The sequence below is a fragment of the Drosophila subpulchrella genome, unplaced genomic scaffold (assembly GCF_014743375.2).
Source record: "Drosophila subpulchrella strain 33 F10 #4 breed RU33 unplaced genomic scaffold, RU_Dsub_v1.1 Primary Assembly Seq37, whole genome shotgun sequence".
Classification (NCBI taxonomy): domain Eukaryota; kingdom Metazoa; phylum Arthropoda; class Insecta; order Diptera; family Drosophilidae; genus Drosophila; species Drosophila subpulchrella.
Genome location: NW_023665590.1, coordinates 1,200,353 through 1,225,765, shown reverse-complemented (window position 1 = coordinate 1,225,765; position 25,413 = coordinate 1,200,353). Strand labels below are relative to the sequence as shown.

Sequence of the window (25,413 nt, the reverse complement as noted above, 5' to 3'; positions counted from 1 at the left end):
AGAATTCAAAGGTTTAAAGTGGATTTATTTTGGGTTAACTTATTACAGCGGGTAGGTGGCTCGGATGGTCTCGGTGTCGCCACGCGCTGACTCCAGTGGCTGCTGGTGATTCTCGTCTTGACTCATCAACGCGTTGACTCGGTGATCGCAGACTCTTTGCTCTGTCCTGTATCTCGAGATGCTCCTGGTGGTCCTCGCCTCTGCCCGCTCGCCGACGTGTTGACCCGAGGTCGCTTGTCTCGTCTTGTACTCGCAGATAAATCGGCCGTGAGGGCTTAGGGAAGCGTAACCGTTCTCAGATTAGGGTAAACAGGTGCCTCGCTTTCCAAGACAACGCCTTTCGAAACATCTACCACCTATCCCTCTGTTCCTAGCTGCCTAGCAGTTCACTTCGCTCTACGCCTAGTGTAGACGAACGTTCCACCCTAGCCTCACCATATGGCTTGTCGTCCGTGCCGTTCCTGTGCTACTTATTGATGGCGATGTCCCCTCCCTGCTCCTTATCGTGCTTGTAGCGGGGCTGAATGTATCATGGTTTTTGAGATCTTGACCGTTCGCCGTTCCGGGACTTGGCTTGCTAAATCGCTGGGCTTCTCCAGGACAAATCCTCTTTAATGCCTGAACCGGTCAACTGCTCACCATTCCTGGCTGGTAGTGTGGTTCTCTGGCAATCGAGGCTTCGGTCAGTTGCTGTTCTGGGACTTCGCCGGAAACCGCTGGGCTCTCCAGGACAACGCCTCTTAGAACCGCAAATCGATCGACCGCTCGTCCTTCCCTCGAGGACCTGCTCAATTAGGCAAGGCTCACGGTTCCTCAGCCCAAGACTCTATTGTTCTACTCTGACGGACCCGTTGGGTGATGTGCCAGGGTGTGGTCGCGAAAAAGTAGGAAACAAACCACCTTGACTTAGCCGTGTGATGCCCTCTGAACCGCATCTACCTGTGTCTCAATTCGGATATTCCTGACGTTTCAATTCCATACGTTTCGACGTAGCGATCTCGTTCCTTGTAGGCTTCCCATGGCGCAGCTTCCGACGACTCGCCTAATTGTCGTTGTCTTGGTGTTCACGTGCTGCTGGTTGACTTGGTACTTTGACTTTGATAACTGACGGATCTTGACGGATTGACTTCTCGTGATCGACTTACCTAGCTCTCAGCGCTCTTCGGCCTTATTCAGGGCATCCGGGAAGCCTAATTTCCTATTTGCGCGTTGCCCGCTGGTACTCTCCACTTCAGGTCCAGGTTAGGTTAGGTTAGGTAGGAGTGGTTGGAGACTAAATATTAGTCCCCTCACTTAGGCCACAATGGGCCCCTTGTGATACCATATGATCTCTGAAAGATCCGTTTCCCTAGCTCATGGGTTTTCTGCCTTCGCGAAGTATTCTGTTCTTCTCAAGAAACATAGTAGTTCTTGAATGCTTACGTCCTGAATGGCCGCAAGGTTCGGAAGTGTGTAGCTACCTAGGGTTTGAAAGCGCTTTAGGTTATGCGCTGGGCAGAAGCATAGGAGGTGTTCGATGCTCTCCTCTTCGTCTATCTCTTTGCAGCTGCGCCAGAAGTCGTGGTTACTTAGACCCAGCCTTATCGCATGAGTCCCTATAAGACAGTGGCCCGTGAGGGCATTTAGGAGAGTGGAGATGTCCTCCCTGCTACATTGTAGGAGAGTTTTTGTTCTTTTCGTGTTGTAGTTTGGCCATGTGAGTCTAGAATTGTGGCATGTTGAGATTGAGTTCCAACGGTTGTTGGAAAGAGTATACAATCTCTGCCTGAGATGGAGCTTGCAGGTAGCCATGGGCATCCCTACCGTGTCCTTATCGCGAAGGATATCGGCGGTTGTCCCCTGTCTTGCTAGCTCGTCTGCTATGCAGTTGCCCTCAATGTTGCGGTGTCCAGGCACCCAGATGAGGTTGATACTCAGATGAGTGGCCATCTCGTTAAGAGATTTGCGGCATTCAGAGATTGTTTTTGAGCTCGTTGTGTAGGAGTCGAGGGCCCTGAGGGCAGCTTGACTATCCGAGAAGATGAAGATATCTATGTCTTGATGTACAGACGTGTTCAGGTGGGTAGTGGCTTCCTGAATTGCCATCACTTCCGCTTGGAAAACACTACAGTGGTCTGGTAGGCGGAATGAGACTTTTATGTCTAGTTCGGGGGAAAAGACTCCCCCACCTGTTTGGGAGTTAAGCTTGGAGCCGTCCGTGTATATGTTGACGGCGTTTACGAATTGATGTGGGAGGTTGTCCCAGTCTGAACGGGTGGGTATATAAATTTTGTATCTTCTTTCGAAGTTGACTATGGGTGGGACGTAGTCTGTATAACGTGGTAGGGGTGAATGTTTTGATAGGATATTGAAGTGACCCGTGGAGCCCGTTGTCCATGCCGCTGCTTCACGGAGCCTCAGCGCTGTTGCAGATGCCCAGCTTTTGGCAAGTAGGTCCAGGGGTTGGAGATCGAGAATTGTGTTTAGTTCCTCAGTGGCGGTAGTGCGCAGCGCCCCACTGATGCAGAGCTCTGCGCTCCTTTGGATCTTGTGAAGGATCCGGAGGTTGCAGTTCTTATCTAGAGAAGGCCACCAAACGATGTTTCCGTAGAGGAGAATGGGCCTGACTATTGCAGTATATAGCCAGTGAACTATCATGGGGGAGAAACCCCACTTCCTCCCTATGGCTTTTTTACAAGCGAAGAGGGCTATGGCCGCTTTGCGTGTGCGATCTAGGATGTTATCAGTCCAGAGGAGCTTTTTGTCAAGGATGACACCTAGGTAATTTGCTTGGTTGCTAAAGGTTAGGCGCGTTTGGTGTAGTTTTGGGGGAACTAGAATTGGTACCTTGTACTTCCTTGTAAAGAGAACTAGTTCGGTCTTTTCCGGGTTAACTCCCAGTCCACAGCCAGCCGTCCACCGGGAAAGGGTGGATAGGGCTGTCTCCATTAGATTACAAAGGGTTTGCGGGAATTTTCCCTGCAGTAGGATAACCACGTCATCCGCGTAGGCTACCACTTTTGTGCCCGCCTCTTCTAGAAGTGATAGCAGTTTGTTGACCACTAAAACCCATAGAAGAGGTGAGAGTACGCCCCCTTGTGGGGTTCCTCTACTGACATTCCTGGTCGAGTGGGCCGATCCCATAGTGGGGTGCACTACCCTGCTGGTTAGCATGGTGACTTCAGGTCCAAAGTCCACGGAACTTTTTTTGGCTTCTTTGTCCTAGATGCTCCTGTGGCATGTGGCACGCAGGCGCGCCGTCCCGCTGCTGAAACTCCGAACTTCTTCTCCTGGTCCAAAGTCCACGGCAGAATCCAAAGTCTTTTATTTCCTTTTGCACACGGCTCCCCCACTCTGCCCTCGAGATTTTTCCTGGTAGGAACACCATTTATAGGCATGATCGACCGTCCAGGCGAGGAGGTGGAGTCTTAATTGCCGTGGACTCCACCCTGAAGTCGGAAGAGATACGTGTTGAGGAATTCAATAGCTGTTGATCCCTGGTAGTTTTATATATATAACACCTGGGCGTACATTTCGCCTGCATCTGAGTTCCCGGAGTATTTAAATCATTTTTTTGCTATACAGGCAGTCTCAAAAAAGCTGTCTAAAATAGACCATCTTGTAGTTCTGGGAGACTTTAACATACCTGGAATTATGTGGTCCACACATGAAAAAACGAATATCTTACTTTCTTTAGCTCATAATGATTTATTTTATTATTTCAGAACAACGAATAAAATAATAACGTCAAAATTGTAGTAGTAGTTAATTTAAATGTAACATAATGCCGAAGTAAGTTTTCTTTCCTGTTAATCGACGTTTTAAAATTATAAAGTGGCTTGGGACCAGCTGTGTTTAACTTGTGCTCCGTGATTTTTTTGAATTTATTATTGATATCTGTGGTACTGGTGGCTTGTTTTTTAACCAAGCCTAGCTTAACCGCCGCGTTTGCTTTTTTAATCGGTATTTTTTGTTAATTGTTTTTTTTAGTATTGGCAATTTAACAAGATATTTTAATTGGACCTTAACCTGTGCATATGTTATTGTAATTGTACTCTGTTGTGCATACGTTTCAATTGCTTTTTGTGTCCGTTGCTTTTTATACATAACTGTTGCGTACTTTGTTTGTGTTTCGCAAGCCACGCTTAGTTGATAGCAAAGTTCTTCACTTGTGTTCTCTCGCTTTGCAGTTATATCGCGCTCTTTTACTTATGTGTGTTTACATTTTTGTTTTTGATCCTATTATGCAATTGTCCAAAGTGTTCATAATTTTCTTTGCAGTTCGTTTTCTTTTTTGTAACCTATAATAAATATATTTATAACATTTTTTAATTTCAAGTTTAAAACTTTTTAATTTATAAATTTAAAATATAATTTAAAAAGACTCTTGTCTGTTCTAAGGAAGATTGTCAGTTTGGCGTCACCTATAGTCATACATCCTAAAAGTAAAGTAAAGGATTTTATTGATTTGCGCGTCGGGCTCTCGTGGACATGTGCCTCTTGCGTTGAAATAAGCCGTGACTTGGATGACTACGTAGCGCTGACCAATGATCGCTATACGTGAAAAAGCTTATGAACGTAGTTGCTGAATTTAAAGAGTTCAAGGTCGAGGCCTTGGAGGAGGCCCTGGTTCCGCTAGTCAGACTCTGCCGTTACATCAACTCTGACATTACTCTCATAATTCCAACGACATTAAATTTGTTATTGTTAAAGTTTTCTTGCTACCCTTATCTATTTCTGTAACCAGTTCTTATATTCCACCTGCTTCCGTCCCGCTGCTGAAACTCCGAACTTCTTCTCCTGGTCCAAAGTCCACGGCAGAATCCAAAGTCTTTTATTTCCTTTTGCACACGGCACCCCCACTCTGCCCTCGAGATTTTTCCTGGTAGGAACACCATTTATAGGCATGATCGACCGTCCAGGCGAGGAGGTGGAGTCTTAATTGCCGTGGACTCCACCCTGAAGTCGGAAGAGATACGTGTTGAGGAATTCAATAGCTGTTGATCCCTGGTAGTTTTATATATATAACACCTGGGCGTACATTTCGCCTGCATCTGAGTTCCCGGAGTATTTAAATCATTTTTTTGCTATACAGGCAGTCTCAAAAAAGCTGTCTAAAATAGACCATCTTGTAGTTCTGGGAGACTTTAACATACCTGGAATTATGTGGTCCACACATGAAAAAACGAATATCTTACTTTCTTTAGCTCATAATGATTTATTTTATTATTTCAGAACAACGAATAAAATAATAACGTCAAAATTGTAGTAGTAGTTAATTTAAATGTAACATAATGCCGAAGTAAGTTTTCTTTCCTGTTAATCGACGTTTTAAAATTATAAAGTGGCTTGGGACCAGCTGTGTTTAACTTGTGCTCCGTGATTTTTTTGAATTTATTATTGATATCTGTGGTACTGGTGGCTTGTTTTTTAACCAAGCCTAGCTTAACCGCCGCGTTTGCTTTTTTAATCGGTATTTTTTGTTAATTGTTTTTTTTAGTATTGGCAATTTAACAAGATATTTTAATTGGACCTTAACCTGTGCATATGTTATTGTAATTGTACTCTGTTGTGCATACGTTTCAATTGCTTTTTGTGTCCGTTGCTTTTTATACATAACTGTTGCGTACTTTGTTTGTGTTTCGCAAGCCACGCTTAGTTGATAGCAAAGTTCTTCACTTGTGTTCTCTCGCTTTGCAGTTATATCGCGCTCTTTTACTTATGTGTGTTTACATTTTTGTTTTTGATCCTATTATGCAATTGTCCAAAGTGTTCATAATTTTCTTTGCAGTTCGTTTTCTTTTTTGTAACCTATAATAAATATATTTATAACATTTTTTAATTTCAAGTTTAAAACTTTTTAATTTATAAATTTAAAATATAATTTAAAAAGACTCTTGTCTGTTCTAAGGAAGATTGTCAGTTTGGCGTCACCTATAGTCATACATCCTAAAAGTAAAGTAAAGGATTTTATTGATTTGCGCGTCGGGCTCTCGTGGACATGTGCCTCTTGCGTTGAAATAAGCCGTGACTTGGATGACTACGTAGCGCTGACCAATGATCGCTATACGTGAAAAAGCTTATGAACGTAGTTGCTGAATTTAAAGAGTTCAAGGTCGAGGCCTTGGAGGAGGCCCTGGTTCCGCTAGTCAGACTCTGCCGTTACATCAACTCTGACATTACTCTCATAATTCCAACGACATTAAATTTGTTATTGTTAAAGTTTTCTTGCTACCCTTATCTATTTCTGTAACCAGTTCTTATATTCCACCTGGACTTGATTTAATAATTTATGAGCACCATTTTCTGCAATAAAAACGGTTCTATCCCATCATTCCGACAGGGATCTTCGATTGTTTTGGGTGACTTTAATCTCTCTGACATTTATTGAGCTTTAGGTTTACCTATTTTAGTTTCTATAATTCGTACGCATGGTAATGGTTGTTTTCAATCTTTTAGAATTATATAATATGTTAAAAAATATATTTTTTTATTATCCATTGCCCCACTTGTCTCTACCCCTTTATCTGTCCATGACTTTGTTGATCGTCTGTTAGAATTATTAACACAGCAAGTAAGCTTTATAATTCACTAAATATATGATGATGATACATGATTTTCCAATATAATTGGACAAATTTATATAATTGCTTGGATATTGAAAGAGCTACTGAACTATTTTATAGTGTCCTAAACTTTTATTTTAATGAATGCGTTCCTGATAGTCGTCATCCATTGGTCCTTCTTGGTTTACCACTGCGCTGCAAAGACCTAGAAACCTTATAACAAACACTAAAAAGTACACAAAGTGGGGTAAGCCATCCGATTTTTCATTATATGTGGTGGCTCGGACTTATTTTAATGTTCTCAGCAGTCATTGCTATTCCGTGTATTTAAAAATATTTACATTTTCAAAGGATCCGAGGCAGCTTTATAACTTTGTTAATGCTAAGCAAAAGTCTTCAGCATTGCCTTCATCGGTACGATTAAACTCAATTGAGGCATCTACGGATCCCGAAATTGCTAATTTATTTGCTAATCTATTCCAAACTACTTATAGTTCCGTTCCTTGGTCTAATACTAAATACCCTAATAACTTAAATATGGCAAATTGAATATTTTCTCCTGTAATTAGCGAAAGTTCCCTCTTAAGTGATTTAGAAAGTATATCGCCAACCTATTCTCCTGGTCCAGATGGACTCCCTGGGTGTGTGCTTAAGTTTTGTGCCTGAACCATCTTTAAATCCGTTCTTAAACTTTTTCATTTGTCTATCTCATTATCTGTTTTTCCTACTATCTGGAATGATTCACTCCACAAAAACTGCGCGAAGGTGTATGTCCAGAACTAAAGAGGAATCTCCAAATTGTCTGCAATTCCTAAAACATTTGAACGCATTATTACCTCTCATTTGCAACATTTGTCCTCCTCTTTGATGTCACCGTGTCAACATGGTTTTGTTAAGCGAAGATCGACCACCACTAACCTGCTCGAATTGACATCTTTTGTAATAGATGGATTTAACAAAAAATTGCAGACACACTTTATATATACAGATTTTAGTTAAGCCTTTGACTCTGTAAGCCACTCTCTTATTTTATACAAATTAGATCAGCTCGGGTTTTCGAATAATCTGTTAACTTCGATTTCAAGTTATTTAAATGGTAGATGATACGTAAGATGATATACGTGACATCTGGAGTGCCCCAGGGCAGTCATTTAGGCCCTTTGCTGTTCACTCTGTTTATAAATGATCTTCCCTCCATCGTAACTCACTCTCGTGTACTAATGTATGCTGATAATGTTAAGCTTTGTTTATCATTTAATAATATCGAGTCTGGTTTCTGCTTGCAGTCAGACATTAATAGATAGGTGTGAGTACAACCTTTTAAATTTGAACTGCCTTAAATGCAACGTTATGACTTTCTATAGGGGTACACCAGCGTTCATGAGTTACTCTCTTCAGAACATATCCCTGGGCCGAATATACTCAGTTAACGATTTAGGTGTTCTCCTGTATCCAAAACTTAAATTTGACTCCCACATAATCTCTACTGTTAAAAAAGCTATGAGTGTTCTTGGGTTTATAAAGCGTTGGCCCAAAAAATTCGATGGTCCATACACTACCAAATTATTATTTACCTCCCTTGTCCGTCCTAATTTGGAATACTGTTCTTCCGTTTGGAGCCCTCAGTATCAAGTGCACATTGACCGTATAGAGTCCGTACAGAAACAATTTCTTCTTTTTGGCTTACGTGGCTTGAACTGGGATCAAAACGTCAGGATGCCTTCTTACTCGAGTAGATTGCTATTAATTAATTTGCCTGGTCTAGTAAATCGTAGAACTATGCTTGGTACTATTTTTTTTTTATGAATAATCTTATTAGAGGCGATATTGATTCTGTTGAGCCGCCTAACTTGCAATGTTCCTGTTAGACTAATGGAAAACTACTATCCTATTAACTTGGCACGATGTACATCTAATTTTAGTCAGCACGAGCCCTTTCGCGCTCTTTCTAATAATTATAACACCCTATATAATTTAATTTGTTCCTCAACTTCTATCCGTGTATTATAAATTAAAATCTTAGCTTATGTGCTTTAGTCTTAGTTGATCTATGTTTTCCCTGCCTTTATTTGTTCTATGTACCTTCCTAGCGAACAGTATTTGCCAGAGATAAAAATTAAATCGTTTTTTTTTACATATTTAAATATATATACCTCAATGCTTTTAAATTTTTTCCAGAATTTTGGTAAAGTTTGGTCAGCGCTGTCTGCCCTCTTATTATAAAATTCAATTTTATTTTCTAAGCTTGAAATTTTAGTGAGTAGAAGATTAATATCTTGAGTTATAATTTTTCTTAAATCTTCTCCCAACTTTCGTTGTCTAAAAATATAGTTCCGTTTTTGATACGTTTATTTTGAGCACTTAGATTAGATCGATGAATAATCCTTCAGTAGACTTAACACGTCTTTTTAAGTTTTCTGATCGTTCAGACATGATGTTTATAAATGTAAACAAGGAAGAACGCTATAGTCGAGTACCTCGACTATCAGATACCCGTTACTCAGCTAAAGGGACCAAAGGGAAATGGAGATATGCAAGCAGCAAAGCGAGATTGAAATGCGCCACCTATCGGCGGTAGACAGATTTAAGCGTTATGGGCGTTAGAGTGGGCGTGAGAAATTTTTTTTGATCAATCGATAGGTATTGACGAGACCAATTCATTTCAGTTAAAATTTTGTATCTAGCATGGAAATTGTGGACGCCACAGGTTTGTGCGGCTTGTGGGCGTTAGAGTGGGCGTGGCATATTCGCGTGGCAAACTTGCGCTGCGTACAAGGCTACGGAATCTCAATCTAAGATCCCATTTCTCTATTTTTGATAGTTTCCGAGATATCCACGTTCATATTTTTTGAATTTTGTGGGCGGTTTGTGGGCGTTAAAGGGGGCGTGGCAAACTTTTGGGTCGATAGGTATTGACGAGAGCAATACATTTCAGTTAAAATATTTATTCTAGCATCAAAACTGTAGGAGCCACAGTTTTGGGCGGTTTGTGGGCGTTAGAGTGGGCGTGGCACTCTGCTGAAACAAACTATCACTGCGTAAGAAGCTCAGGAACCTGTATGCCAAATCTCGAAAGCCTAGCTCTTATAGTTTCCGAGATCTCAGCGTTCATCCGGACGGACAGACAGACGGGCAGACGGACATTGCTAGATCGACTCGGCTAGTGATCCTGATCAAGAATATACAAGGGTGGTTAAGTTAAATATACTCACAATTTGAACTTACATCTTGTTAACTTTGGCATCAATGGAAAGGTAATTTAAATGCCGTTTGAATGATACAACACATTTCTTAACCCATTCAGTACTTATTGAAAAGGACGAATTTGTGTGAAAATGTCCTTTTTGAACTTTTTTCCTCGACTTGAAAACTTAAATTTTTTGATGCAAAAAGTTTCTTCAAACAAAAATAATAGTAACTGCAAAAAGAATTTTTCAAAAATAATTTTGCTTATATTTTTTATGATTTTTTGAAGGTGACAATGTCGGAAAAAGGTTGTATGAAAAAGAGAAAAATATGTCTCAAATGCATGTTTCTAAGCATTTTCAAAAAATTAAAAAAAATATGAGCGAAATGATTTTTGAAAAATTCTTTTTGCAGTTACTATTATTTTTGTTTGAAGAAACTTTTTGCTAAAAAAAATTTAGGTTTCCAAGTCGAGGAAAAAAGTTTAAAAATTAGATGTTTACACTTTGAACTTTTTGAATCTAGCGCCCTCTAGTGGCGCCATCTATATGTCAACTGGTGCGTTAGAATCTGCTTATCGCCTTCCAGTAAAAATTTCATGACATTTCATCTATTGGAAGTGAGGTTATTGCGTTTTAAGTGTCAGTATGTTTTTGTCATCGGTGCGAAAATGAGCTTCGAACAAAGAGCCAACATTAAATTTTGTTTTAAAATTGGTAAAACTTTTACCGAAACGTTTCAATTGATGAAACAAGTTTATGGCGATGATTGCCTATCCCGTAGCAGAGTGCACTAGTGGTTTCAACGTTTTCAAAGTGGTCGTGAGGACATAAATGACGGACGAACCGAAACCCAAAAAATCGAGCCTGGAGAAGTCAAAAGTGAAGACAATGCTGATTTGTTTTTATGATTCCAAGGGTATTGTCCACAAAGAATTTGTTCCACCCGGCCAAAACGTTTATGCGGTATTCTACCTTGGAGTTTTGAAGCGTTTGGTGCGCCGTATTCGACGTGTTCGGCCCGAATATCGCGAAGATGGAAGTTGGCGTTTGTTGCAAGATAATGCGCCGTCTCATCGATCGACGCTTGTGTCCGACTATTTGACCAAAAATCACATTTTAACCGTCAACCACTCCCCGTATTCACCTGATATGGCACCGTGCGACTTCTACCTTTTCGGGAAAATGCATTTGCCGATGAAAGGAAAGCGTTATGCAGACGTAGAGGCCATTCAAAAGGCTTGCACCGGCATACTGGCGGCCATACCGGGCACTCGTTCGACATGCTTTTCGACCGTGCAAAACGCTGTATTAAAGCAGAAGGAAACTATTTTGAATAAAATAAATTGATTTTGCGAAAAAACTATTTGTTCTGTCTTTTTTTTTAAAGTCCTGTTTACTTTGGAACCCACCTTGTATTTTGTTTTTGTTTCGTAAGCCGCGCTCAATCGATAGCCACTCTCTCGCTCTCGCAGTCTCTATGCGCTCTTAAACTTTTATATACTACTAAGTGAGGTATTTATAAATCTTTTGATTCTTTTAAATAACTGTTTTATTTATCTTTCAAATTTATATATTTAAAACAACTATAAAAATGGCTCTCTTGTTCCAAAAAAGATTGTCAGCTTGGATCGTCACCTAATGACGTTTTTATTTACTGTCGTCTCTGCAACATAGTCATACATCCGAAATGCACTGGATTTGTTGGCAGAGTAAAAGACCATATTGATCTGCGTGTTAGTTTTTCGTGGACTTTTTCCATATAAGAAGCAATTATTTGTGTCTCGTTTTACCCCTGAAACCACATGTGCAGATATTTTGGAATTTATACACCAGGAATTCCCATCTCAAAACATCTCAGTGAGATATCTTCATTTAAAATATATGCTTCTCCTGAAGTATTTAATGTATTAAATTCTAAAAGTATTTGGCATAATGATGAATTGGTCGTTAAAGAATTTGTTCCCAATAGAGGGTATTATGATTTCAGTCAGAAGTTTGCAACGCAGTGAAGGAGACGTTTCCCCATAAAGTTTATATATTCTTGATCAGCATCACTAGACGAGTCGATCTAGCCATGCCCGTCTGTCCGTCCGTTTCTACGCAAACTAGTCTCTCAGTTTTAAAGCTATCGGGCTGAAACTTTCCCAAAAGTCGTATATCTTTTGCAGGCAGTATATAAGTCGGAACCAGCCGGATCGGACAACTATATCTTATAGCTCCCATAGGAATAATCGGAAAAAAAATGTAAAAAAATTATATCTTTGGTGATTTTTAGCATATAACCTCCTAAGCTTGGAAATAACATTTCTTAATTAGTTCTGAATTTCGAATTAAATTTTATAAAAATCGGACGACTAAATCATATAGCTGCCATAGAAACGATCGACAAATTGGTGGGAAAATAATATGAAACAAATTATAGATTCGGTATTTTTTAGCATTTAACCTCATACGCTTGGAAATAACATTTTTTAATTAGTTCTGAATTTCGAATTTAATTTTATTAAGATCGGACGACTATATCATATTACTGCCATAGGAACGATCGGAAAATTGGTGGGAAAATAATATGAAACAAATTCGGTGTTTTTTAACATTTAACCTCCTACGCTTGGAAATAACATTTTTTAATTAGTTCTGAATTTCGAATTAAATTTTATCAAAATCGGACGACTATGTCATATAGCTGCCATAGGAACGATCGCAAAATTGGTGGGAAAATAAAATGAAACAGATTATAGCTTCGGTGTTCCATAACATATAACCTCCTACGCTTGGAAATAACATTTTTTAATTAGCTCAAATATCGTATTTAATTTTATCAAAATCGGACGACTATATCATATAGCTGCCAAAGGAACGATCGGAAAATTGGTGGCAAAATAATATGAAACAAAATGTAGCTTCGTCAAAAAACATTTGACATATTATCTAATACTATTGGGAATATCATTTTTTAATTTAATAATTATAAATGCAAGGGTACACAAACTTCGGCTTGCCGAAGTTAACTTCCTTTCTTGTTTTTTTGTAATATTTTGAAATTTTTTAATTATTTTATGGTCATCAAAACCGTTTCCCAAACGCGGAGGAAGTCGCTGCAGAAAAGCCAGTTATTTATATTTAGATTTATTAAATTATGTATAAATCTATCCCTTTAATAATGACGTATTTTGCAGGTTAATGAGAGAGGAAGAATCCCTGGATAATATAAAACAATATTATGTCAAATGCAAAAATGAGGATAACAAATATAATGCAATACAAAATATCTACGGATGCATAAGCATTGGGCAAGCCATTATATTTTGCCATGTAAGTATATAGTAATAAGTCCGCTTGATACAAACTTTTAGCTCATTTGTCCTGACCCCAAAATCTAGTTGTATATCATCTGTGTATATATGAGTTTATGGACAGCAGTAAAACAATATTTGCAAAATAAATCAAGTATAATGCTTAAATCGACTGCCCTGAGTATCAGATACCCGTTACTGCGCTGACCAATGTCGAAATAAAATTTATTTACATTTTTAACTTAGTTGCACATATTTATACCGGTTACTCGTAGAGTATATTCGATTCGTCGAAAAGAATAAAAAAGTTCGAAGGAAGCGTTTCCGACCCCATACATTATATATATTCTTGATCAGGATCACTAGCCTATTCGAACTAGCCATGTCCGTCTATCTGTCCGCATGAATGCTAAGATCTCGGAAACAATAAAAGTCAGATTGTTAGTTAAGGCATGCAGTTTCTAGAGATCCTTGCGCAGCTCTAATTCATCCGGGTGCCACGCCCACTCTTACGCCCACAAATGCCCTTAACGCTAAAATCTCTCCAGCGCCCACATTTTTAAAGATTTTGTAAAAATTGTATTTTTATTATACCCGTTACTCGTAGAGTAAAAGGGTATACTAGATTTATCGGAAAGTATGTAACAGGCAGAAGGAAGCGTTTCCGACCCCATAAAGTATATATATTCTTGATCAGGATCACTAGCCGAGTCGATCTAGCCATGTCCGTCTGTCCGTCTGTCCGTCTGTCTGTCTGGATGAACGCTGAGATCTTGGAAACTATGAGAGCTAGGCTATTGAGATTTGGCGTGCAGATTCCTGAGCTTCTTACGCAGCGCAAGTTTACTTCAGTAGGGTGCCACGCCCACTCTTACGCCCACAAACCGCCCAAAACTGTGGCTCCTACAGTTTTTATGCTAGATTAAAAATTTTAACGGAAATGTATTGTTCTCATCAATACCTATCGATAGACCCAAAAAAATATTTTCCACGCCCACTTTTACGCCCACAAACCGCCCACAAACTTAAAAAAATCGTACATATGAACGTGGATATCTCGGAAACTAGGATAGAGAATTGGGATCTCAAATTTAGATTCCGTAGCCTTGTGCGCAGCGCAAGTTTGTTACGCGAATATGCCACGCCCACTCTAACGCCCACAAACCGCCCAAGCCTGTGGCCCACAATTTTCAAGCTAGATACAAAATTTTAACTGAACTGTATTGGTCTCGTCAATACCTATCGATTGACCCAAAAAAAATTTGCCACGCCCACCCTAACGTCCATAACGCTTAAATCTGTCTACCGCCGATAGGTGGCGCATTTCAATCTCGCTTTGCTGCTTGCTTATCTCCATTTCCCTTTGGTCCCTTTAGCTGAGTAACGGGTATCTGATAGTCGAGGCACTCGACTATAGCGTTCTTCCTTGTTACAGTAGTGTAACAGCCTGGTTATTATATAAGTAATACCCCATCTCTATATGTAATATATTGTTATAATTAAGATTATATGAACAGGGCAGAATGTATTAATCTTCTCTGGAAAAGAACGGAAAACGGGGGTTGAAAATAGAGGCATCGAATCAGTTCTGACCGAGAGTGCGATTAATGAAGACGTAAAAAGAGAAACCTATTGTGAACTTATTCCTGATACAATCTCAGAAGTGGAATTCGTAAAAAAAACAATACTTAGATACGCTCAAAACTTTTAGCATTCAGTGACTCAGTTAAAAAGGTGTTTGGAACTTTTAAATTTCCTGACAAGCCTACATTTTTTTTTCGAGATAGTAGTAGTCCACCGGAAAACCGGGGAGTCGTCTCCCCAAGATCGAAATGGCAAGGCAAGCAACGGTTCGACGAACGATGTGCGAACGAATTTACGAATGTGGTGCAAGAACATTTCGGGAACTTTCAACAACTTTGTGACGCAGAATACGTTGGCAGCAGTGGCAGAATTGGGCCTCAAAATTCTGACGAAATCAAAACACAGTTCCCCAGTGGCACGACTGAGTTGTTCTAAGTTGTGTAGCATATAACGTTTGATTTGGGGAAAAGAGCTGGTGGAAATAAATAACGCTTTCAGCGGAGTACGCGATGTCCTTGGCTTCCATTTTTAGTCTGGTCGGCTTGGGGTGGGTTTTTGAAAAAGGGGGACGGGCACGTTAAAAGGAGAAAGTAAAGAAAAGTGGTCGAAAGAACAACACCAACAGTACACAAAAGACACACCTGCCTACACCACTTCCCATTCCTCGCAAGAAAATTGCGAAGGCCCACCCTACCATGATCCTTAATGTCCTTTTATGCGTCCTCAGGATCCCAGGGAGTGGCTACACCTTCTTACCCTGACACTCCGACCTCTATAATCCCCGGATGAGGAGACTTTTAGTTAGACTTCATTATAAATTTGTTTTATTAATTATAAATAACTACTTTCTTTCTCATAAATGATAATAATAATTTCTTTGCTGTTCATTTCACTTTTGGTTCACATTTGATTTTCATTTGGTTTCATTCCGAGAATTACTAAAATATGCAATTCGGTTTTATTTACTTAACATTATTTTCATAGGCTTGTGAGGAATGAAATACTGCTGAAATAAAATTGGATTATGTATGTGAAGTAAGCAATTGGTTTATTTTTGTTCAGTGTAGAAATATAGATATATGTATCAAATAATACTAATAAAATATAAGAAAAATGGAAGAGGTTTATTTCAATTCAATTCAATTGAAACTATTTTTTTTTAGTTGAAATTTTTTTTTTTTTAATTGAAATTATTTGTTTTTAGTTGGGTTTCTTTTTAAATTTTGGGCTCGTCTTTTCTTCTTTGTTTTTTTCTATTTGCAAATCAGATTTTACGTAACGAACACGTGATTAAAGGCAACGGGAGCTAACTATGTATGTGCTTTCCAGTTTTGGAATTGGAAAGCGCATGGCGTAGGTCAGTTACGCACGGCATAGAGCACAAAAGAAAAAGGGAAATAAAGGTACAGTAAAAAAACTTACCAACGATCCGGCTGCGAAAGATCTTTTGAAGCGGTCGCTAGAAAAAGAGAGAGCCTTCTTGATACTTTTTACGTCATGTTCTTTCCTTCTGCTTTCGGAATTTTATATATTATATATATATATTTATATGGATATAATATATATATATTTTTTTGTTTCAGGGGGGAGGGTATATTTATACCCGTTACTCGTAGAGTAAAAGGGTATACTAGATTCGTCGGAAAGTATGTAACAGGCAGAAGGAAGCGTTTCCGACTCCATAAAGTATATATATTCTTGATCAGGATCACTAGCCGAGTCGATCTAGCCATGTCCGTCTGTCCGTCTGTCCGTCTGTCCGTCTGTCCGTATGAACGCTGAGATCTTGGAAACTATAAGAGCTACAATACTGGGATTAGGCATGCAGATTGCTGAGATTCCTGCGCAGCGCAAGTTTGTTTCAAAAGAGTGCCACGCCCACTCTAACGCCCACAAACCGCCCAAAACTGTGGCTCCTACAGTTTTGATCCTAGAACAAAAATTTTAACTGAAATGTATTGTTCTCATCAATACCTACCGACTGACCTAAAAAAAAGTTTGCCACGCCCACTTTAACGCCCACAAACCGCCCACAAACTTCAAAAAATCGTAAATATGAACGCGGATATCTCGGAAAATATCAAAGATAGAGAAACGAGTTTTAAGATTTAGATTCCGTAGGCTTGAGCGCAGCGCAAGTTTATTACGCGAATATGCCACGCCCACTCCAACGCCCACAAACCGCTCAAGTCTGTGGCGCCCACAATTTTCATGGTAGATAAAAAATTTAAACTGAAATGTATTGGTCTCGTCAATACCTATCGATTGATTTAAAAAAAAGTTTGCCACGCCCACTCTAACGCCCACAAACCGCCCAAGCCTGTGGCGCCCACAATTTTCGTGCTAGATAAAAAATTTTAACTTAAATGTATTGGTCTCGTCAATACCTATCGATTGATTTAAAAAAAACTTTGCCACGCCCACTCTAATGCCCACAACGCTTAAATCTGTCTACCGCCGGTAGGTGGCGCATTTGCTGCTTGCATATCTCCATTTTCCTTTGGTCCCTTTAGCTGAGTAACGGGTATCTGATAGTCGAGGTACTCGACTATACCGTTCTTCCTTGTTTCTTTTAATTTCACTAGGTTGGACTTTATCGACCAATTTTTTTACACTCGCACATCTTTCCTTTTGTACTCTTTTTTCTCTTCGTGTCTTTTTTTCACTTTACACGTGTTTTAGTTCTCCGTTCTTTTATGCCGCAATATGTCACTCCTCTCACATTTTACCTCTTTCGCAACTTCGTTTTTCATTTCTTAACCAAGAAAAAGTTAACAAAAAAATAAGCACTTAATTTATCATACTACTAATAGGGCGTTGTTGGGATATTTTTCCACATTTTTTCACGCTTTGGGGACTAAAAAAACTGTGCAATATTCGCGGCTGCAGTATTTTGATTGCAACTGGCGGGCTAAGCACGGCGCGAACTACTATTACGCTTAACCAGCGTGGTCGGGCCAAAGGCTTAAGGCTTTCCCGGCTGAAATCCAAGAGAGAGGCGGGAAGCAGGTCGCTTTGGGAAGCTGAGCGAATTCTATTATTCTATTTCTAGAATGGCAATTTGCTCTGAGTTTCTGCTCTTGCCGATACCAACATACTTGATGGGCAGCACTGTTTCGCTTGCTTGTTCTGTGTCTTTTTATGGGTTGTTCTTGCTGCCTACATTTGGGGATTCCTAATAAAAGCTCGAACAAGCATTTATACAGCTGGATTTAATCTGGCCAAGGAAATTATGATGGACTTTTCTGAGAAGATTGCAGTACGATCCTCGATCTCCCATGGGACAACATATTCACGTTGTATGTCAAATTAAAAGGCAGCGCTTTGCAGTGAGTGCATGTTGATCCATCTCGATTTGGTAAACCGACGAGTGAGTTGTTATTGATGCAACAACAACTTGCTTTCAATGGTAACGAATCGAAGGCGGTCATGGGGCGTAAATTTGAAGCGCGCCTTTAACAACCAAATGATAAGTTCGCAGTATACTTTGAGGAGAAGAGTCGTCTGGTCCGAGATGTCACCACGGACGATAATGTGCATCTGGATGGACTTACCGTTGGCATTCCCACGGTTAAATTACTCAACCAGAGCAAGCTCCAGGGTTTTTTTAGAAGCCTGGAAGGATGCTTAGAGCTTTCGCTGACATAATGCTGCCAACACCAACTATATGGATCTAAGAAGTTAATTGATTAAGTGGACATAAGGTTATGTTCAGGTAAAGCGAGTTCCGAATATAACATGTGAAATGAACATAAATAAACGTAGATTTGGTAAATTTTAAACCATTTAGTTGTGTACCTAGAAGACTTTCGTAAAGTGAAAACGTTACATGAATATATGATTGACGGCATAATTCAAACTAGAAGATCGGAGTATGCCTCTCCGATTGTAGGAGTGAAAAAGAAATCGGGAGATCTTAAGTTGTTCATAGATTTTAGGCGCTTAAAAAGATTATGGCCAACGATAATTATCCGATTCCCTTTATTAACGTTGGAATACCTGTTAGGTAAATTAGTGAGAAAATCAGTACATACGAAATTGGATCTAAAAATGGTTACTTTCATGTGTTTGTTAACAAAAGTCGGTAAAACATGCATTGTCTTTAAGGCAATTTAAGTTTTTGTGTATGACGATGGGAGTTAAAAGTTCACCGCAAGTATTTCAATGATTCGTCAATGATATATTATTGTATATGATATGACAGTACAAGGTTGTTGTAGGAATGCAGAAGAACACTTCGACATATTATCAGAATTATTTAAAAGGTAAGTGAATAAAAAGTAAGAATTGGGAATGGCCAAATGCAAATTTTTACAAGACAATTTTACATATTAGGAGGTGTTGATATTATGTGATGGAATCAAAGCTGATGATAGCGGCCTAGAACCCATACAAATATATAGTTTTTTTGGTACCTGTTCTTATTTCCACCGATATATTAAAGACTCTTCAATAATAACGAAACCCTTATACGATTTAGTGAAAAAAGGTAGGGTATTTAAGTTTGAGAAAAAAGAAGTTGCACAGTATCCCAAAGGGCAATAAGCCTACCGAAATCATTCACATAGATCATTATGGCCCTGTGGATAATAGTAGATCACAAAATCACATGTATTAGCTGTTGTAGACGCGTTCACAAAATTTGTTAGGCTGTATACGACCAAAACGAAAGAGGCAGTAAATGCATTGACAGATTACTTTCGAGCTTTTTGGCAGGCCCAAATGTATTATTTTAGATCGTGGAAGCTGCTTTAACTCGACAGATTTTGATAAATTCGTGGAGGAAAATAAAATAGAGCATATTAATAGTGCAATGGGATATTCACAGGCCAACGGCCAAGTTGAGCGAATTAATAGAAGCTTAGGACCTATGGTAGCGAAGTAAGCGGATCCAGTTTACATTGGGATAATGTCATTAAAAAGTAGAGTATTCTATGAATAAAACGATTTACAATAGTGGCCTAGGGAAACGCTGTTTGGCATAACTCAAAGGGGAGAAGTTTGTGATGAGTTAAGGGAAAGATTAGAGGGGAATAGTTATAAAGTGGAGGAGTGGGGCTAAAAATAGAGTTGACTACGAGCAGTGAATCATTTCGAAAAGAGAGTGCAAATAAATACGACGTAAACTTTTTGTGAACTTAATCCTGATACAATTGCAATGTTTATAGGGTTATATATATTGTCTGGTCCTAAAATGACCAACATATTTTTTGGTTTAAGCTCAATTTGGCAATTGTAATATTTCATATTTTTATATATATACTGGTTATACCCGTTACTCGTAGAGTAAAAGGGTATACTAGATTCGTCGGAAAGTATGTAACACGCAGAAGGAAGCGTTTCCGACCCCATAAAGTATATATATTCTTGATCAGGATCTATAGCCGAGTCGATCTAGCCATGTCCGTCTGTCCGGATGAACGCTGAGATCTTGGAAACTATGAGAGCTAGGCTATTGAGATTTGACGTGCAGATTCCTGAGCTTCTTACGCAGCGCACGTTTGTTTCAGTAGACTGCCACGCCCACTTTTACGCCCACAAACCGCCCAAAACTGTCGCGCCTACAGTTTTGATGCTAGAATAAAAATTTTAACTGAAATGTATTGTTCTCATCAATACCTATCGATTGACCCAAAAAAAAGTTTGCCACGCTCTCTTTATCGCCCACAAACCGCCCCCAAACTTCAAAAAATCGTAAGTATGAACGTGGATATCTCGGAAACTATCAAAGATAGAGAATCGGGATCTCAGATTTAGATTCCGTAGCTTTGTACGCAGCGCAATTTTGTTACGCGAATATGCCACGCCCACTTTAACGCCCACAAACCGCCCAAACCTGTGGCGCCCACAATTTTCATGCTAGATACAAAATTTTAACTGAACTGTATTGGTCTCGTCAATACCTATCGATTGACCCAAAAAATAATTTGCCACGCCCACCCTAACGCCCATAACGCTTAAATCTGTCTACCGCCGGTAGGTGGCGCATTTCAGTCTTGCTTTGCTGCTTGCTTATCTCCATTTCCCTTTCGTCCCTTTAGCTGAATAACGGGTATCTGATAGTCGAGGCACTCGACTATAGCATTCTTCCTTGTTTTATTATTAGATTTTTAGTTGGCGCTGCTATTATTTTTGAGTTATTATTTTTGTTGTTGCCAATATTCCCTCCACTACGGATGTTTTATAATTACCTCTGCAATTACCTTTTAGCGCACTAGGTTTGTCCTCCTAGGGTGTATAACATTGAGTTCACATTATTTGTCATTTCTGTACTACACTGTATGTACTTGGTGACGGCTTCATTCATTGCTGTGATGTTGCCTGCCTCAATGATAGTCTTAAGTCGACCATGCTCACATTTTTTTACCATTGTGTTAATGGCTTCCTTGGTGCTGAATTTGTTAGCGTGTTCAGCTGGTAATCCCTCATCAATATACGAAGCTTCAAGTAGCTTCCGTAAATTATAAGTTTCAGAGGTACATTTTTACGCAGTATTACCCTTCTAATTTGTTTTGGCCATTTCATCTCTAATTACATTAGATAATTCACCGATGATAGTTTTTTGCAGCTTTCTTAGCACTAGTTTACAGCCAAAATGCCCCAAGAAGGATAATGGTAGCTGTTAGAGTTCGACCCCTAGATCACAAAAAAGAAGACAAAAAAATTTTAAGTGAATAAGTTTTTTCAAGATTTTTTAAGGAACAATTGATGATATTTTGATGATTTGAACATTATGATGGGTTTATGTTCCACCATGCTGATCGAGTCTGAGGTTTTTTTTATAACTTTGCTTTAAATTTTGAAGCTTCTGTTGACGAGACTATCAAAAAGTATTCAAATCTTAAAATAGTATAGTATTATTTCAGTTTATCTGAACATAATTTACACGTTCCTAATATTTATTGCATGATGGAGAGCGGCTGCTCACTCTAGTTAGGTCTCTTGCGAGGTGGTTTGGGTGTGTTGACAGTTTATTGTAGTATCTTTCCATGGTTTGCGCTATTTCTGAATGGTTCTGAGGATCTTCGACTGAGCTCTCAGCATAATTTCTACGTTGCTGTTACTGGAGCTCCACCACAACTGAGAGCCGTATGTCCAGATTGCTTTAGGACAGAGTTGTAGAGCAGTACCTTTTAGTCCAGACTAAGAGCAGAGCGGGAGTTTATATTAAGTGCAGGCTACCAGCCATATGCTATAGGTGTGTTCTCCTGGCTTCAATGTGTCTGTGCCACTCTAAAGTAGCAAGCTGAGTAACACTCAAACTCAAAATTGATCAATACAACAACAGTATGAATGCATCAAAGCGACTAAGGAGTGAAAAGTCGAATACCGAAATCAAGGTAGCTCGCACGTCGGACACACAATTGCTGCAACAAATTGATGCAAAATTCACGAGTCAACGGAAGGAAATAAACATGGAACTGTTGCAGCTGATCGACGATAAATTTGCGGAGCAAAGGGAGTCACTGGGTAGAGAGTATCGAGAGAGCGAGGTCCGCTTTCTCAACACTCTACAGGCAAAATTCGATGCAATGAACACTGAAATACTCAACCTTACGCAACGAGTGCGAGAGCTGGAAATCGAGGCAAATGAGGTGAATACACTGAAACAACAAGTGTGTGAATTGGATGCTCAACTGGCAGCAAAGTGCAATGCACAGGAGGATGTTGCACGCAACCAGCGCTGGCATGGTGTACTGCAAGTCCAGGGCGAAAATTTGAACACCCTTTTCATTCGACTTTGTTTCTCACTACACCTGACCTCTCCTCCGCCAGTTAGATATATTTTTCGAGTCCGACCGCGCCAAAGAAACTCACTCGTTGGCCTAATAATAATAATAAAAATGGATCACGTGCGCGAAAAAGCTGAGCTGCTGCGGGCGATTGAAGTGCGCCGACAAACAACCAAATCGCAGCTGAGCTTACAGCTGATCGGGTTTGACTCGCCGGCATTTTATACTTAAACGAACAATTAAGGGGTTATATACCTTCTTTGTCGAAGAAAAAGAGGAAAGTTTGGATTTTTTTAGGTATGTAGCAATTATTTCATTACACGAATGTTTTAATTTTTTGATAGTACACTTTATTAACAATGTTTGTGCAAAATTTCGTGGAAAAATATTAAATAATTTTTAAGGGGTTCCCCAGGTCGAACAGGTCAACTGAAACCATAGGTTAGGTTAGGTAGGAGTGGTTGGAGATTAAATATTAGTCCCCTCACTTAGGCCACAATGGGCCCCTTGTGATACCACATGATCTCTGAAAGATCCGTTTCCCTAGCTCATGGGTTATCTGCTTTCGCGAAGTATTCTGTTTTTCTCAAGAAACATAGTAGTTTTTGAATGCTTACGTCCTGAATGGCCGCAAGGTTCGGAAGTGTGTAGCTACCTAGGGCTTGAAAGCGCTTTAGGTTATGCGCCGGGCAGAAGCATAGGAGGTGTTCGATGCTCTCCTCTTCGTCTATCTGTTTGCAGCTGCGGCAGAAGTCGTGGTTACTTAGACCCAGCCTTATCGCATGAGTCCCTATAAGACAGTGGCCCGTGAGGGCATTTAGGAGAGTGGAGATGTTCTCCCTGCTACATTGTAGGAGAGTTTTTGTTCTTTTCGTGTTGTAGTTTGGCCATGTGAGTCTAGAATTGTGGCATGTTGAGATTGAGTTCCAACGGTTGTTGGAAAGAGTATACAATCTCTGCCTGAGATGGAGCTTGCAGGTAGCCATGGGCATCCCTACCGTGTCCTTATCGCGAAGGATATCGGCGGTTGTCCCCTGTCTTGCTAGCTCGTCTGCTATGCAGTTGCCCTCAATGTTGCGGTGTCCAGGCACCCAGATGAGGTTGATACTCAGATGAGTGGCCATCTCGTTAAGAGATTTGCAGCATTCAGAGATTGTTTTTGAGCTCGTTGTGTAGGAGTCGAGGGCCCTGAGGGCAGCTTGACTATCCGAGAAGATGAAGATATCTATGTCTTGATGTACAGACGTGTTCAGGTGGGTAGTGGCTTCCTGAATTGATATCACTTCCGCTTGGAAAACACTACAGTGGTCTGGTAGGCGGAATGAGACTTTTAAGTCTAGTTCGGGGGAAAAGACTCCCCCACCTGTTTGGGAGTTAAGCTTGGAGCCGTCCGTGTATATGTTGACGGCGTTTACGAATTGATGTGGGAGGTTGTCCCAGTCTGAACGGGTGGGTATATAAATTTTGTATCTTCTTTAGAAGTCGACTATGGGTGGGACGTAGTCTGTATAACGTGGTAGGGGTGAATGCTTTGATAGGATATTGGAGTGACCCGTGGAGCCTGTTGTCCATGCCGCTGCTTCACGGAGCCTCAGCGCTGTTGCAGATGCCCAGCTTTTGGCAAGTAGGTTCAGGGGTTGGAGATCGAGAATTGTATTTAGTGCCTCAGTGGCGGTAGTGCGCAGCGCCCCACTGATGCAGAGCTCTGCACTTCTTTGGATCTTGTGAAGGATCCCGAGGTTACAGTTTTTATCTAGAGAAGGCCACCAAACGATGTTTCCGTAGAGTAGAATGGGCCTGACTATTGCAGTATATAGCCAGTGAACTATCATGGGGGAGAAACCCCACTTCCTCCCTATGGCTTTCTTACAAGCGAAGAGGGCTATGGCCGCTTTGCGTGTGCGATCTAGGATGTTATCAGTCCAGAGGAGCTTTTTGTCAAGAATGACACCTAGGTACTTTGCTTGGTTGCTAAAGGTTAGGCGCGTTTGGTGTAGTTTTGGGGGAACTAGAATTGGTACCTTGTACTTCCTTGTAAGGATAACTATTTCGGTCTTTTCTGGGTTAACTCTCAGTCCACAGCCAGCCGTCCACCGGGAGAGGGTGGATAAGGCTGTCTCCATTAGATTGCAAAGGGTTTGCGGGAATTTACCTTGCAGTAGGATAACCACGTCATCCGCGTAGGCTACCACTTTTGTGCCCGCCTCTTCTAGGAGTGAAAGCAGTTTGTTGACCACTAAAACCCATAGAAGAGGTGAGAGTACGCCCCCTTGTGGGGTTCCTCTACTGACGTTCCTGGTCGAGTGGGCCGGTCCCATAGTGGAGTGCACTACCCTGCTGGTTAGCATGGTGTGTATGAGTCCCACTATGGGCCGCTCAATGCCCAGTTCAGTCAGAGCACAAGTAATCGCCGTTGGGGTGACGTTGTTAAAAGCGCCTTCTATGTCTAGAAACGCTGCAAGAGAGTATTCCTTATTGGGGAAACCTCTCTCTATACTGTACACTAGAGAGTGGAGGGCGGTATCTGTTGATCTACCATTACGGTACGCATGCTGTGCGTCAGAGAGTAGGCTATGGTCGATGGTTTGTCAGATATGGGTGTCAATTAGCCTTTCCAGGGTCTTCAACAAGAAGGAAGAGAGACTTATCGGGCGGAAGTCCTTTGGGTTGGTGTCGGAGGGCTTGCCGGCTTTCGGTATAAAAATTACCTTAACGTCCAGCCATCTTGTTGGAATATGGTTTAGAACAAGGCAGCCGTGGAAGATGGCTGTCAGCCAGGGTAGGGATGTATCTAGTGCCCGTTGTAGCTGGGCCGGGAAGAACCCGTACGGGCCGGGGGACTTGCAGGGCTTAAAAGAGTTAATAGCCCACTTAATGCGGTCAGGGTTAGAGATGTTGTCTATGCTTTGGTTGTCAAGGTTCTCCTCTTTGTAGAGGTCCTCCACTACTTGGGTGTTTTTAGGGAAGTGGGTGTCTAACAGTAGTTCAAGGGTTTCCTGACCGTTTTCCGTTCAGCTGTCAGCATTGGTTTTAGGTAGCCAATGGTTGCTGGAGATTTTGCTAAAAT

General features: G+C 40.5%; 1 protein-coding gene across 6 annotated transcripts in view; it reads left to right on the top strand.

The window, feature by feature from the left end:
* Positions 1-25,413, top strand: part of LOC119561792 (DEAD-box helicase Dbp80) — a 140,464-nt gene that overhangs the window by 74,943 nt on the left and 40,108 nt on the right. For all 6 annotated transcript variants that reach the window (XM_037875272.1, XM_037875271.1, XM_037875276.1 and 3 more), the window contains one exon: positions 12,913-13,048. In XM_037875272.1, coding sequence (XP_037731200.1) covers positions 12,913-13,048 — 136 coding nt within the window. The remainder of the gene's footprint in view (positions 1-12,912; positions 13,049-25,413) is intronic.